At 55.0% G+C, this 16027-nt stretch overlaps 1 protein-coding gene across 1 annotated transcript in view; it reads left to right on the plus strand.

Moving 5' to 3' along the window:
• LOC140453123 (ankyrin repeat and protein kinase domain-containing protein 1-like) overlaps positions 1–16021 on the plus strand; it is a 52734-nt gene extending 36713 nt beyond the window's left edge. Inside the window, exons 3-4 of the mRNA XM_072547529.1 lie at positions 9711–9859; positions 14872–16021. Coding sequence (XP_072403630.1) covers positions 9711–9859; positions 14872–14965 — 243 coding nt within the window. The 3' untranslated portion in view covers positions 14966–16021. The remainder of the gene's footprint in view (positions 1–9710; positions 9860–14871) is intronic.
• Positions 16022–16027: the final 6 nt, after the last annotated feature.

Below are 16027 nucleotides of genomic sequence, written 5' to 3' on the forward strand. Positions count from 1 at the left end.
GTGGGAGAGGGGGGTGTGTGGGAGAGGGGGGGTGTGTGTGGGAGAGGGGGGGTGTGTCTGTGTGGGAGAGGGGGGGTGTGTGTGGGAGAGGGGTGGGTGTGTGTCTGGGAGAGGGGTGGGTTTGTGTGTGGGAGAGGGGTGGGTATGTGTCTGGGAGAGGGGTGTGTGGGAGAGGGGTGTGTGGGAGAGGGGTGGGTGTGTGTGTGGGAGAGGGGTGGGTGTGTGTGGGCGAGAGGGGTGGGTGTGTGTGGGCGAGAGGGGTGGGTGTGTGTGGGCGAGAGGGGTGGGTGTGTGTGTGGGAGAGGGGGGTGTGTGTGTGTGGGAGAGGGGGGTGTGTGTGGGAGAGGGGGGGTGTGTCTGTGTGGGAGAGGGGGGTGTGTGTGGGAGAGGGGTGGGTGTGTGTGTGGGAGAGGGGGGTGTGTGTGGGGGAGAGAGGTGGGTGTGTGTGGGGGAGAGGGGTGTGTGGGAGAGGGGTGGGTGTGTGTGTGGGAGAGGGGGGTGTGTGTGGGGGAGAGGGGTGGGTGTGTGTGGTGGACAGAGGTGGGTGTGTGTGGTGGACAGAGGTGGGTGTGTGTGGGGGAGAGGGGTGTGTGGGAGAGGGTTGTGTGTGTGTGTGGGAGAGGGTTGTGTGTGTGTGTGGGAGAGGGTTGTGTGTGTGTGTGGGAGAGGGTTGTGTGTGTGTGTGGGAGAGGGGGGTGTGTGTGGGAGAGGGAGGTGTGTGTGGGAGAGGGGGGTGTGTGTGTGTGGGAGAGGGGGGTGTGTGTGTGTGGGAGAGGGGGGTGTGTGTGTGTGGGAGAGGGGGGTGCGTGTGGGAGAGGGGGGGTGTGTGTGTGTGTGGGAGAGGGGCGTGTGTGTGGGTGTGTGCGTGTGGGAGAGGGGTGGGGGTGTGTGGGGGAGAGGGGTGGGTGTGTGTGTGGGAGAGGGGTGGGTGTGTGGGTGTGTGCGTGTGGGAGAGGGGGGTGTGTGTGTGTGGGACAGGGGTGTGGGTGTGTGGGGGAGAGGGGTGGGTGTGTGTGTGGGAGAGGGGTGTGGGAGAGGGGTGGGTGGGTGTGTGGGAGAGGGGTGTGTGGGTGTGTGGGAGAGGGGCGTGTGTGTGGGAGAGGGGTGGGTGTGTGTGTGGGAGAGGGGTGTGCGTGTGGGAGAGGGGTGGGTGTGTGTGTGGGAGAGGGGTGTGTGTGTGTGGGAGAGGGGTGTGTGTGTGTGGGAGAGGGGTGGGCGTGTGTGTGGGAGAGGGGTGGGCGTGTGTGTGGGAGAGGGGTGGGCGTGTGTGTGGGAGAGGGGTGGGCGTGTGTGTGGGAGAGGGGTGGGCGTGTGTGTGGGAGAGGGGTGGGCGTGTGTGTGGGAGAGGGGTGTATGTGTGTGGGAGATGGGTGTGTGTGGGAGAGGGGTGTGTGGGAGAGGGGTGGGCGTGTGTGTGGGAGAGGGGTGGGCGTGTATGTGGGAGAGGGGTGTGTGTGTGGGAGAGGGGTGTGTGTGTGGGAGAGGGGGGTGTGTGTGTGTGGGAGAGGGGTGGGTGTGTGTGGCAGAGGGGTGGGTGTGTGTGTGGGAGAGGGGTGGGTGTGTGTGTGGGAGAGGGGTGGGTGTGTGTGTGGGAGAGGGGTGGGTGTGTGTGTGGGAGAGGGGTGGGTGTGTGTGTGGGAGAGGGGTGGGTGTGTGTGGGAGAGGGGGGTGGGTGTGCGTGTGGGAGAGGGGTGGGTGTGCGTGTGGGAGAGGGGTGGGTGTGCGTGTGGGAGAGGGGTGGGTGTGCGTGTGGGAGAGAGGTGGTGTGTGCGTGTGGGAGAGAGGTGGTGTGTGTGAGTGGGAGAGAGGTGGTGTGTGTGAGTGGGAGAGAGGTGGTGTGTGTGAGTGGGAGAGAGGTGGTGTGTGTGTGTGTGAGAGAGGTGGTGTGTGTGTGTGTGAGAGAGGTGGTGTGTGTGTGTGTGAGAGAGGTGGTGTGTGTGTGTGTGAGAGAGGTGGTGTGTGTGTGTGGGAGAGAGGTGGTGCGTGTGTGTGTGTGTGAGAGGGGTGGTGCGTGTGTGTGTGTGTGAGAGGGGTGGTGCGTGTGTGTGTGTGTGAGAGGGGTGGTGCGTGTGTGTGTGTGTCTGAGAGGGGTGGTGCGTGTGTGTGTGTGTGTGTGAGTGGGAGAGAGGTGGTGTGTGTGTGTGTGTGGGGGGGGGGAGAGAGGTGGTGTGTGTGTGTGTGTGTGGGGGGGGGGAGACAGGTGGTGTGTGTGTGTTTGTGTGGGAGGGAGGGTGTGTGCGCGGGACAGATTTGTGTGTGCATGTGTGGGAGGGAGGGTGTGTGTGCGGGACAGATGGGTGGGTGTGTGCATGTGTGGGAGGGAGGGTGTGTATGTGTGGGACAGAATTGTGTGTGTCTGTGGGAGGGAGGGTGTGTGTCTGTGGGACAGAATTGTGTGTGTGTGTGGGAGGGAGGGTGTGTGTGTGTGGGACAGAATTGTGTGTGTGTGTGGGAGAGGGGTGTGTGTGTGTGTGGGAGAGGGGTGGGTGTGTGGGAGAGGGGTGTGTGTGTGTGTGGGAGAGGGGTGGGGGTGTGTGTGGGAGAGGGGTGGTGTGTGTGTGTGTGAGAGAGGTGGTGCGTGTGTGTGTGTGAGAGAGGTGGTGTGTGTGAGTGGGAGAGAGGTGGTGTGTGTGTGTGTGAGAGAGGTGGTGTGTGTGTGTGTGAGAGAGGTGGTGTGTGTGAGAGAGAGGTGGTGTGTGTGTGTGAGTGGGAGAGAGGTGGTGTGTGTGAGTGGGAGAGAGGTGGTGTGTGTGAGTGGGAGAGAGGTGGTGTGTGTGTGTGAGAGAGGTGGTGTGTGTGAGTGGGAGAGAGGTGGTGTGTGTGTGTGTGTGTCTGAGAGGGGTGGTGCGTGTGTGTGTGAGAGGGGTGGTGCGTGTGTGTGTGTGTCTGAGAGGGGTGGTGTGTGTGAGTGGGAGAGAGGTGGTGTGTGTGTGTGTGAGAGGGGTGGTGCGTGTGTGTGTGAGAGGGGTGGTGCGTGTGTGTGTGAGAGGGGTGGTGCGTGTGTGTGTGTGTCTGAGAGGGGTGGTGCGTGTGTGTGTGTGTGAGGGTGTGGGAGAGAGGTGGTGTGTGTGTGTGTGGGGGGGCGGAGACAGGTGGTGTGTGTGTGCATGTGTGGGAGGGAGGGTGTGTATGTGTGGGACAGAATTGTGTGTGTGTGTGGGAGAGGGGTGTGTGTGTGTGGGAGAGGGGTGCGTGTGTGTGGGAGAGGGGTGTGTGTGTGGGAGAGGGGTGTGTGTGTGTGTGTGTGGGAGAGGGGTGTGTGTGTGGGAGAGGGGTGTGTGTGTGGGAGAGGGGTGTGTGTGTGGGAGAGGGGTGTGTGTGTGTGTGTGGGAGAGGGGTGGGTGTGTGGGAGAGGGGTGTGTGTGTGTGTGGGAGAGGGGGGTGTGTGTGGGAGAGGGGGGTGTGTGTGTGTGGGACAGAATTGTGTGTGTGTGTGGGAAAGGGGTGTGTGTGTGTGGGAGAGGGGTGTGTGTGTGTGTGTGGGAGAGGGGTGTGTGTGTGTGTGTGGGAGAGGGGTGTGTGTGTGTGGGAGAGGGGTGTGTGTGTGTGGGAGAGGGGTGTGTGTGTGTGTGTGGGAGAGGGGTGTGTGTGTGTGTGTGGGAGAGGGGTGTGTGTGTGTGGGAGAGGGGTGGGTGTGTGGGAGAGGGGTGTGTGTGTGTGTGGGAGAGGGGGGTGTGTGTGGGAGAGGGGTGGGGGTGTGTGTGGGAGAGGGGTGGGTGTGTGTGTGGGAGAGGGGTGGGGGTGTGTGTGGGAGAGGGGTGGGGGTGTGTGTGGGAGAGGGGTGTGTGTGTGTGGGAGAGGGGTGGGTGTGTGTGTGGGAGAGGGGTGGGTGTGTGGGTGTGTGTGTGTGGGAGAGGGGTGGATGCGTGTGTGGGAGAGGGGTGGATGTGTGTGTGGGAGAGGGGTGTGTGTGTGGGAGAGGGGTGTGTGTGTGGGAGAGGGGTGGGTGTGTGTGTGGGAGAGGGGTGGGTGTGTGTGTGTGGGAGAGGGGTGGGTGTGTGTGTGTGGGAGAGGGGTGTGTGTGTGGGAGAGGGGTGTGTGTGTGGGAGAGGGGTGTGTGTGTGGGAGAGGGGTGTGTGTGTGTGTGTGGGAGTGGGGTGGGTGTGTGTGTGGGAGAGGGGTGGGTGTGTGTGTGGGAGAGGGGTGGGTGTGTGTGTGGGAGAGGGGTGGGTGTGTGTGTGGGAGAGGGGTGGGTGTGTGTGTGGGAGAGGGGGGTGTGTGTGTGTGGGAGAGGGGGGTGTGTGTGGGAGGGGGTGGTGTGTCTGTGTGGGAGAGGGGGGTGTGTGTGGGAGAGGGGTGGGTGTGTGTCTGGGAGAGGGGTGGGTGTGTGTGTGGGAGAGGGGTGGGTATGTGTCTGGGAGAGGGGTGTGTGGGAGAGGGGTGGGTGTGTGTGTGGGAGAGGGGTGGGTGTGTGTGTGGGAGAGGGGTGGGTGTGTGTGTGGGAGAGGGGTGGGTGTGTGTGTGGGAGAGGGGTGGGTGTGTGTGTGGGAGAGGGGTGGGTGTGTGTGTGGGAGAGGGGTGGGTGTGTGTGTGGGAGAGGGGGGTGTGTGTGTGTGGGAGAGGGGGGTGTGTGTGGGAGGGGGTGGTGTGTCTGTGTGGGAGAGGGGGGTGTGTGTGGGAGAGGGGTGGGTGTGTGTCTGGGAGAGGGGTGGGTGTGTGTGTGGGAGAGGGGTGGGTATGTGTCTGGGAGAGGGGTGTGTGGGAGAGGGGTGGGTGTGTGTGTGGGAGAGGGGTGGGTGTGTGTGTGGGAGAGGGGTGGGTGTGTGTGTGGGAGAGGGGTGGGTGTGTGTGTGGGAGAGGGGTGGGTGTGTATGTGGGCGAGGGGTGGGTGTGTGTGTGGGAGAGGGGTGGGTGTGTGTGTGGGAGAGGGGTGGGTGTGTGTGTGGGAGAGGGGTGGGTGTGGGAGAGGGGTGGGTGTGTGTGTGGGAGAGGGGTGGGTGTGTGTGTGGGAGAGGGGTGGGTGTGTGTGTGGGAGAGGGGTGGGTGTGTGTGTGGGCGAGAGGGGTGGGTGTGTGTGGGCGAGAGGGGTGGGTGTGTGTGGGCGAGAGGGGTGGGTGTGTGTGGGCGAGAGGGGTGGGTGTGTGTGGGCGAGAGGGGTGGGTGTGTGTGGGCGAGAGGGGTGGGTGTGTGTGGGCGAGAGGGGTGGGTGTGTGTGGGGGAGAGAGGTGGGTGTGTGTGGGGGAGAGAGGTGGGTGTGTGTGGGGGAGAGAGGTGTGTGTGTGTGTGGGAGAGGGTTGTGTGTGTGTGTGGGAGAGGGGTGGGTGTGTGGGAGAGGGGGGTGTGTGTGGGAGAGGGGGGTGTGTGTGGGAGAGGGGGGTGTGTGTGGGAGAGGGGGGTGTGTGTGTGTGGGACAGGGGTGGGTGTGTGTGTGGCAGAGGGGTGGGTGTGTGTGTGGCAGAGGGGTGGGTGTGTGTGTGGCAGAGGGGTGGGTGTGTGTGTGGCAGAGGGGTGGGTGTGTGTGTGGCAGAGGGGTGGGTGTGTGTGTGGCAGAGGGGTGGGTGTGTGTGTGGGAGAGGGGTGGGTGCGTGTGGGAGAGGGGGGTGTGTGCGTGTGGGAGAGGGGGGTGTGTGCGTGTGGGAGAGGGGTGGGTGTGCGTGTGGGAGAGGGGTGGGTGTGCGTGTGGGAGAGGGGTGGGTGTGCGTGTGGGAGAGGGGTGGGTGTGCGTGTGGGAGAGGGGTGGGTGTGCGTGTGGGATAGGGGTGGGTGTGCGTGTGGGAGAGGGGTGGGTGTGCGTGTGGGAGAGGGGTGGGTGTGCGTGTGGGAGAGGGGTGGGTGTGCGTGTGGGAGAGGGGTGGGTGTGCGTGTGGGAGAGGGGTGGGTGCGCGTGTGGGAGAGGGGTGGGTGTGCGTGTGGGAGAGGGGTGGGTGCGCGTGTGGGAGAGGGGTGGGTGCGTGTGTGGCAGAGGGGTGGGTGTGTGTGTGGGAGAGGGGTGGGTGCGTGTGGGAGAGGGGTGGGTGCGTGTGGGAGAGGGGGGTGTGTGCGTGTGGGAGAGGGGGGTGTGTGCGTGTGGGAGAGGGGTGGGTGTGCGTGTGGGAGAGGGGTGGGTGTGCGTGTGGGAGAGGGGTGGGTGTGCGTGTGGGAGAGGGGTGGGTGTGCGTGTGGGATAGGGGTGGGTGTGCGTGTGGGAGAGGGGTGGGTGTGCGTGTGGGAGAGGGGTGGGTGTGCGTGTGGGAGAGGGGTGGGTGTGCGTGTGGGAGAGGGGTGGGTGTGCGTGTGGGAGAGGGGTGGGTGCGCGTGTGGGAGAGGGGTGGGTGTGCGTGTGGGAGAGGGGTGGGTGCGCGTGTGGGAGAGGGGTGGGTGCGTGTGTGGGAGAGGGGTGGGTGCGTGTGTGGGAGAGGGGTGGGTGCGTGTGTGGGAGAGGAGGGTGTGCGTGTGTGGGAGAGGGGTGGGTGTGTGTGTGGGAGAGGGGTGGGTGTGTGTGTGGGAGAGGGGTGTGTGTGTGTGTGTGTGGGAGAGGGGTGTGTGTAGGAGAGGGGTGGGTGCGGGAGACGGGTGCGTGCGTGTGGGAGAGGGGTGGGTGTGTGTGTGGGAGAGGGGTGTGTGTGGGAGAGGGGTGTGTGTGGGAGAGGGGTGCGTGTGGGAGAGGGGTGTGTGTGTGTGTGGGAGAGGGGTGTGTGTGTGTGTGGGAGAGGGGTGGGCGTGTGTGTGGGAGAGGGGTGGGTGTGTGTGTGGGAGAGGGGTGTGTGTGTGTGTGTGTGTGTGGGAAAGGGGTGTGTGTGTGTGGGAGAGGGGTGTGTGTGGTAGAGGGGTGGGTGTGGTAGGGGGGTGGGTGTGTGTGTGGGAGAGGGGTGCGTGTGGGAGAGGGGTGGGTGTGTGTGTGGGAGAGGGGTGCGTGTGGGAGACGGGTGGGTGTGTGTGTGGGAGAGGGGTGGGTGTGGGAGACGGGTGGGTGTGTGTATGGGAGACGGGTGGGTGCGGGAGACGGGTGGGTGCGGGAGACGGGTGGGTGCGTGTGTGGGAGAGGGGTGGGTGCGTGTGTGGTAGAGGGGTGGGTGTGTGTGTGGGAGAAGGGTGGGTGTGTGTGTGGGAGAGGTGTGTGTGTGTGTGTGGGAGTGGGGTGTGGGGGTGTGTGTGGGAGAGGGGTGTGGGGGTGTGTGTGGGAGAGGGGTGTGGGGGTGTGTGTGGGAGAGGGGTGTGGGGGTGTGTGTGGGAGAGGGGTGTGGGGGTGTGTGTGGGAGAGGGGTGTGGGTGTGTGTGTGGGAGAGGGGTGTGGGTGTGTGTGTGGGAGAGGGGTGTGGGTGTGTGTGTGGGAGAGGGGTGTGGGTGTGTGTGTGGGAGAGTTGGGTGGGTGTGTGGGAGAGGTGTGTGTGGAAGAGGGGTGTGTGTGGGAGAGGGGTGTGTGTGGGAGAGGGGTGTGTGTGGGAGAGGGGTGTGTGTGTGTGTGGGAGAGGGGTGTGTGTGTGTGGGAGAAGGGTCTGTGTGTGTGTGTGGGAGAAGGGTCTGTGTGTGTGTGTGGGAGAAGGGTGTGTGTGTGTGTGGGAGAAGGGCGTGTGTGTGTGTGTGTGGGATAAGGGTGTGTGTGTGTGGGGGAGGGAAGGGTGTGTGTGTGTGGGAGAAGGGTGTGTGTGTGTGTGGGAGAAGGGTGTGTGTGTGGGAGAGGGGTGTGTGGGTGTGTGTGTGGGTGTGTGTGTGGGAGAGGGGTGTGTGTGTGTGTGTGTGTGTGGGAGAAGGGTGTGTGTGTGTGTGGGAGAAGGGTGTGTGTGTGTGGGAGAAGGGTGTGTGTGTGTGTGTGTGTGGGAGAAGGGTGTGTGTGTGTGGGAGAAGGGTGTGTGTGTGTGTGTGTGTGGGAGAAGGGTGTGTGTGTGTGTGGGAGAAGGGTGTGTGTGTGTGTGTGTGTGGGAGAAGGGTGTGTGTGTGGGAGAAGGGTGTGTGTGTGTGTGTGTGTGTGGGAGAAGGGCGTGTGTGTGTGTGTGGGAGAAGGGTGTGTGTGTGTGGGAGAGGGGTGTCTGTGTGTGTGGGAGAGGGGTGTGTGTGTGTGGTGGAGGGGTGTGTGTGTGGTGGAGGGGTGTGTGTGTGGGAGAGGGGTGTGTGTGTGTGTGTGGGAGAGGGGTGTGTGTGTGTGTGGGAGAGGGGTGTGTGTGTGTGTGTAGGAGAGGGTTGTGTGTGGATGTGTGTGGGAGAGGGGGGTGTGTGTGTGTGTGGGAGAAGGGTGTGTGTGTATGTGGGAGAAGGGTGTGTGTGTGTGGGAGAAGGGAGTGTGTGTGTGTGTGGGAGAAGGGAGTGTGTGTGTGTGGGAGAAGGGAGTGTGTGTGTGTGGGAGAAGGGAGTGTGTGTGTGTGGGAGAAGGGAGTGTGTGTGTGTGGGAGAAGGGAGTGTGTGTGTGTGGGAGAAGGGTGTGTATGTGTGTGGGAGAAGGGTGTGTGTGTGTGTGGGAGAAGGGTGTCTGTGTGTGTTAGAGAAGGGTGTCTGTGTGTGTGGGAGAGGGGTGTGTGTGTGTGGGAGAGGGGTGTGTGTGTGTGGTGGAGGGGTGTGTGTGTGGTGGAGGGGTGTGTGTGTGGGAGAGGGGTGTGTGTGTGTGTGTGGGAGAGGGTTGTGTGTGGATGTGTGTGGGAGAGGGGGGTGTGTGTGTGGGAGAGGGGGGTGTGTGTGTGGGAGAGGGGGGTGTGTGTGTGTGGGAGAGCGTTGTGTGTGGATGGGTGTGTGTAGGAGAGGGGGGTGTGTGTGTGTGTGCGAGAGGGGTGTGTGTGTGTGTGTGGGAGAGGGGTGTGTGTGTGTGTGGGAGAGGGGTGTGTTTGTGTGTGGGAGAGAGCTGATGTGTGTTTGGGAGAAAGGTGTGTGTGTGTGTGTTTGGGAGAGATGTGGTGTGTGTGTGTGTGTGTTTGTGCGAGAGAGGTGGTGCGTGTGTGTGTGTGTGAGAGAGGTGGTGTGTGTGTGTGTGTGAGAGAGGTGGTGTGTGTGTTTGTGAGAGAGGTGGTGTGTGTGAGTGGGAGAGAGGTGGTGTGTGTGTGAGAGAGGGGTGGTGCGTGTGTGTGTGTGAGAGAGGGGTGGTGCGTGTGTGTGTGTGTGTGAGAGGGGTGGTGCGTGTGTGTGTGTGTCTGAGAGGGGTGGTGCGTGTGTGTGTGTGTGAGGGTGTGGGAGAGAGGTGGTGTGTGTGAGTGGGAGAGAGGTGGTGTGTGTGTGTGTGGGGGGGGGGGAGACAGGTGGTGTGTGTGTGTTTGTGTGGGAGGGAGGGTGTGTGCGCGGGACAGATTTGTGTGTGCATGTGTGGGAGGGAGGGTGTGTGTGCGGGACAGATTTGTGTGTGCATGTGTGGGAGGGAGGGTGTGTGTGCGGGACAGATGGGTGGGTGTGTGCATGTGTGGGAGGGAGGGTGTGTGTCTGTGGGACAGAATTGTGTGTGTGTGTGGGAGGGAGGGTGTGTGTGTGTGGGACAGAATTGTGTGTGTGTGTGTGGGAGGGAGGGTGTGTGTGTGTGGACAGATGGGTGTGTCTATGTGGGAGGGAAGGTGTGTGTATATGGGGGAGTTGTATGAATGTGTGAGAATGGATCTGTGTGGTTGATGATGAAACGCCAGCTGGAAGCAAAATCAGAAATATCAAATTATCAAATATCAAATATCAAAAATCCCTGTCATGCGGAATGTGCTGATTGCATGTATGGAATTGTTTCTGTCGTGCAAAGGGACTTCTCCAACCAGATGCCCCGTCTGAGCGAATGTTACCTTTCAGGCCACATGCATCATGTTTGGACTTCCTTGCTTTCTTCTTAGATCTGTGATTTTGGCCTGGCCAAATGGCGCCAGTCCACAGGGCAGTACAGCTGTCAGAGCAGCAAATGTGCGGGCACACTGAGTTATATACCACCTGAATGCTTTGAGAACTACAATACCAGCAAAGGTGCGAAGTTTGATGTGTACAGGTCAGTAGAAAAAAAATCATCAGCTACAATAATCAGAGGATTGTTCTGTGTTACTGAAATTTGTCTCCATATGTTCGTTCATTTTACCTTTGACTACTGAGTTGTTTAACCTTCTTTAACATTCACAAAGCAGAAGCAGTGATTGGGTGTCTCGTGTTGGGGTGGGATTTGGGGGCAGCATGGTCATGGGAAGTTGGGCACTATGACCATGAGGGGATGGGCAGAATGGTCACTGGGAGGGTGCCAGTGACTGCACAATTATAGACAGTGTTCCCTCTCAACTGCACACTCTGAGGTTCCACACATGCTGGTTGCTTTTAGCACGCCAATTGCAGCATTGACATCCAGTTCCAGAGGTATTGGAATGCTGTGGTTTAGAAAGGAAGGTTTGAGGGAATACTGGCTGAGGGGGGTAGCAGTGTGGCTGACTGACCCCCCTGTCCTATTCATGGGAAAGATTTTCAATTTGATGCCCATGTGTAAATCTGACTTTGTGGACCACTGTGGATCCTGACTGGGGGCGGATTTCATATTAGCAGCTTTATGGCTAAATGGGCAGTTGAGAATCTGTGGACACATACTTTCCAACTGTGTTCATTAGATAAAACCATACAGAGTAGAAGCAAGTGTTGAACAGACAGCTCCAGAACATCTCTGGAGGAGATCCTCTGGGCCAGGTCTTGGATATAGCCATCTTCAGCTGCTTTATCAATGACCTCGCCTCCGCCATAAGGTCAGGAGTGGGGATGTTCGCCGAAGATTGCACAGTGTTCAGCACTATTTGTGACTCCTCAGACACTGAAACAGCTCATCAGTCAGGCACAAGTGAGGACTGCAGATGCTGGAGATCAGAGTCTAGATCAGAGTGGCGCTGGAAAATCACAGCAGGTCAGGCAGCATCCGAGGAGCAGGAAAATCGATGTTTTGGGCAAAAGCCGTTCATCAGGAAAGGACACTGAAGCAGCCCATGTCCAAATGTAATGAGATCTGGACAATACCTAGGCCTGGGATGACAAGTGGCATTTGTGCCACACAAATGACAGGCTAAGACCATCACCAATAAGAGACACTCTAACCACTGCCTCTTAACAGTCAATTGTATTACCATCACTGTATCAACATCCTTGGGGTAACCATTGACCAGAAACTCAACTGAACTCAGCACATAGGAGAAGATCAGAGCTGAAAATGTGTTGCTGGAAAAGTGCAGCAGGTCAGGCAGCATCCAAGGAGCAGGAGAATTCTCCTGTTCTTTGGATGCTGCCTGACCTGCTGTGCTTTTCCAGCAACACATTTTCAGCTCTGAACTAAGCACATAAACACAGTATCTACAAGAGCAGGTCAGGAGCAAGGATAACTCACCTCCTGACTTCCAAAGGCCTGTCCACCATTGACAAGGCCCAAGTCAGGGGTGTGAGTGAGTACTCCCTACTTATCTCAATCAGTGCAGCTCCAACAGCACGAGGAGCTTGACACAATCCAGGACAAAGCAACCTGCTTGATTGGCGTCACATCCACTCCCTCCAGCAATGATGCTCAGCAGCAGCCATGTCTATTATCTACAAGGTGCGCTGCAGAAATTCAGTGGGTCTCCTTCGACAAAACCTTCCAAACCCACTTCCTTCTTGAAGGCAGCAGAGACATGGGAACACCACCCCCTGCAAGTCGAAAACAGTCACCATTCTAACTTGGAAATGTATCCCTGTTTCTTCACTGTCACTGGGTCAAAATCCTGGAATTCCTTCCCTGAGGGCAATGTGGCTTTACCTCCAGGACATGGACAGCAGTGGTTCAAGTAGGCACCTCACTGTCACCTTCTCAAGGGCAACTGGGGACTGGCAATAAATGTTGGCCCAGCCAGTGATGCCCTTATCACTTGAATATATAAGTAAAAGCTTGTTGAGCTTGCTTTACTGTTCTGTATAGTCATGACTGATCATGGATTTCAACTCCACTGCCCTACCTGTTCCCTGTATCCATTGATTCTTTGCGACATCATAAAGCTATCCTGTGTGGTCACAGAGATATACAGCATGGAAACAGACCCTTCGGTTCAACTTGTCCATGCCGACCAGGTATCGGCCTTCATCTTTGTGTGGGGAGTTTGCAGATTTGATGTTTTCATTTTAATGTGGTTGGAAGATGGAAATTATTATCTGCGTATTCGGTGGCTATCTTGGCTAAGAGCCTGTGTTATGGATCGGTGAGGAGATACATCTCTTTGTCTTACCATAATGGATTCCTTTGATTGAAAAGGAAATGCTGCCAGTTTAGTGAGTACTGACTCTTTACTTGCTGTGATCATTACAGAACCAGGCTTTCTTGAATGGAACAGAGGTTAACATTACTCATCTAAATCCTTCTAAGTAAGATGATAAAGTATGTTCTAACTTGCATGCACTTGCTAAACTCTACACGTGGACAATTAGGGAAGGATGGATTAGTCAAAGAGTCTGTTTACATCGAGTCCAAGGCTGCATTTCAGATTTGGGTGACTTGGCTCAGTTTCAGGCTGAACTTGATGGTTTTGTATTTCCAATTTAAAGACTTTTTCCGTTGAGTTTTAGTTTCCCTGCAGCCACAGCAGAGAATTGAGTTCTTCCTTAAAAATCTCTGCCTGCTGCACGTGGAGAGGACGTCAACAGTAGAAGGCAGGGCCCGAACTTCCAAGTTATGCAGAGAGAGAGAGAGAGAGAGAGAGAAAGAAAGGCAGGAGGGACATGAGCATTTCCTTAAGGGGTTGGCTTGTTATGAGTTTGCTCTTCTCCAGCTACCAGTAATTCAAACATGATCATGTTTTCCAATTGCAACCTAATTGACTGATCTGCTCATGTATATTGAGCTATCTTAAACAAGGGTCCATGCTATTTTAACACCCAGTACTTTAGTAGATGGCCCTGGGTGCCTTGATAGTGAGGCAGGATATGTGGAGTCTTTTTCACTCTTTGTGTGGTCACAGAGATATACAGCATGGAAACAGACCCTTCGGTTCAACTTGTCCATGCCGACCAGGTATCGGCCTTCATCTTTGTGTGGGGAGTTTGCAGATTTGATGTTTTCATTTTAATGTGGTTGGAAGATGGAAATTATTATCTGCGTATTCGGTGGCTATCTTGGCTAAGAGCTCAAGATATCTCTGGTGTGTACTCTCAGTCCTTGTAGGTTTATAAAAGTTCAACTTGACGTTTTCAGCCGATGGATTAAACTTGTTATTTGACATAAGCGTGTCCTTGTAGCATATACCTCAAATTTGTTCAGTATTGGAACATCTGCTGTACTCTAGGGAAGGGAAAATATAAAGATTCAGAATCCTATGAGTGAAGAAATTCCTCCTTATTCAATCCTAAATGATTACTCCCTTTATCCGGAGGTTTCCCCCAATTGTCTGGATTCCTGAGCTAATGGAAACAATCTCTCAGTCTGCCCTGTCCAAACAACAAGATTGCCCTTTGTTTCTTCCCAACCTCAGGAGCCAACTGAGTAATATTTTGCCTTAGCACCTGAGATAACGATTAGTACTTTATTTTGACCTATTTTGCACTCTTCTTCCCACACGCAGCAGTGTTGTGAAAGATTTGCTAATGCCTGATAGCGATCTGCCACACTTTGTTTGCCACATTTAGTCTGAAGAATTAAAGTCAGTCACTTCCTGTTGGCAATCTGAGTGAAAACTTCACCTCAAAGCCTCGCCTCCCTTTGGCAGCTTTCTGCATGATTAATCTTTAAGAAACCTCCAGATACATAGTAAATTGATCATAAAAGGACACATCAAACAATGCAATGTGATTTGGAATATCATGCTTCAGTTTGTTTTAAAATAACACATTCTCCATTTTATTGAGTAGATTACCATGGGGTGTCTGTACATTTTTTTTTGAAAAGCCTTTAAATCAAGCCTTTCACTAGGATCATCATGGAATGTGCACAATAGATACTCGAACTGTAAGTAATAAATTAAGTACCAACGTTACTGACAGCACATCCTGAGATCAATGAGCAGGCAGTTGTTTCTGATACTGAAAGTTTTGGGTTTCTGACTTTTCCTTTTGCTTTCTGAGCTGTAGTTTTGTTTCCTGGCTGATTATACAACAAACAATCTGACTGGAGATTGCTAGTCTACTTTTTGGTCATAACTAAGATCAATCATAATCTTCAGATACTTTAATATTTGTGGTTTGAAGTGTCCAGCTGAAGGTTATTTTAACTAAATCATTGTGACAAGACTTGCTGCTTGGTCTATGCATGTGCCTGTTTGTCACCTTGGCTTGTGACAGAGTTGGATCTCAGTCAGGCTGTTATTGAAAATCCTTCTTGTGATCACTGAATATTAGAAAGCGATGGGGAGGTGGACTCTTGAACAGCGCCCCATGTACATTGACTCCTGGTGGGCGGGGTGGGTGTACCCTGAACCTAAAGAGCTTCTTTCCCATTTGCTGCATCCACCTTGAAGGTTTGTGAAGGTTTGTAGCTCAGGTTGAGGTTTAGGGTGTAGGTTTGCTCACTGAGCTGTAGGTCTGATATCCAGACGTTTCATTACCTGGCGAGGTAACATCATCAGTGGTGACCTCCAACTGAAGCGAAGCTGTTGTCTCCTGCTTTCTATTTATATGTTTGTCCTGGATGGGGTTCCTGGGGTTTGTGATGATGTCATTTCCTGTTTGTTTTCTGAGGGGTTGATCGATGGTATCTAGATTTATGTGTTTGTTTATGGCGTTGTGATTGGAATGCCAGGCCTCTAGGAATTCTCTGGCATGTCTTTGCTTAGCCTGTCCCAGGATAGATGTGTTGTCCCAGTCGAATTGGTGGTTTTCTTCTTCTGTGTGTACCTTGAAGGTAGCATCTTTTCCCCTTTACCAACCTGACCATTTTGCCTTTGGCATGCGTTTGGTCTCTGGTTCCCCACAGGGCATTGTAACAATGTCTAGGTGGTTGATTGCTTAGACTTTAATGTTGTAAAAGCTTAATGTTATAACAAATAACTTTATGGCTATTCTTTATTCATGATCTTGTAGCTATGGAATTGTCATCTGGGTGATAATAACTCGCCAAGAGCCTTACAAAAGTAAGTTCAACTGTGTATGTGTTTCAATTCTTTCTCATCTGTAGCATGAAGACATTGTCAGTCTTACTCTAAGTGAGCTATGGTCCTGTGTGTATTAAAATGACAGAGAATAGAAAGTAGAACATACAGCGCAGTATAGGCCCTTCGGCCCTCCATGTTGTGCTGACCTGTGGAACCAATCTAATGCCTATTTATCCTACACTATTCCATTTTTAGCCATGTTTATCCAATGACCATTTAAATGCCCTTAAAGTTGGTGAGTTTACTACTGTGTTCCACATCCCTACTACTCTCGGAGTATAGAAACTACCTCTGACATCTGTCCTATATCTATCACCCCTCAATTTAAAGCTGTGTCCCCTCTTGCTAGCCTTCACCATCCAAGGAAAAAGGCTATTAATCCTATGCAATCCTGGCTCCTCTTCATTCTCTCTTTAGGTCTTTCCTGGCTAACTTGTAACTCTCAAGTACCCTAAATGAGCCTTCACATCTCATCCTAACATAAGCCTTCTTCATCCTTCTGACAAGAGATTCAACTTGCTTAGTAAACCACGGTTCCCTTGCTCGTCCACTTCCTCCCTGTCTGATAGGTACATACTGATCAAGGACATGCAGTAGCTGTTTCTTGAATAAGCTCCACATTTCAATTGTGCCCATCCCCTGCAGTTTCCTTTCCTATCCTATGCATTCTAAATCTTGCCTAATCACATCATAATTGCCTTTCTCCAGTTATATCTCTTTCCCTGCAGTATATACCTATCTCTGCCCATTGCTATTGTAAACATAACTGAATTGTGGTCATTATCGCCAAAGTGCTCACCTACCTCCAAATCTAACGCCTGGCCAGGTTCATTCCCCAGTACCATATCCAATGTGGCCTTGCCCGTTGTTGGTCTGTCTACATACTGTATCAGGAAACTATCCTGGACACATTGGACAAAAATACTTGAACTATAGTATTTCCAGTCAATATTTGGAAAGTTAAAGACCCCCATAACAACCACCCTGCTACTCTCACTCCTATCCAGAATTACCTTTGCTTTCCTTTCCTGTACATCTCTGGAACTATTCAGGGGCCTGTAGAAAATTGCCAACAGCATGACCTC

Source organism: Chiloscyllium punctatum, chromosome 26, assembly GCF_047496795.1.
Source record: "Chiloscyllium punctatum isolate Juve2018m chromosome 26, sChiPun1.3, whole genome shotgun sequence".
In the NCBI taxonomy this organism is placed as follows: domain Eukaryota; kingdom Metazoa; phylum Chordata; class Chondrichthyes; order Orectolobiformes; family Hemiscylliidae; genus Chiloscyllium; species Chiloscyllium punctatum.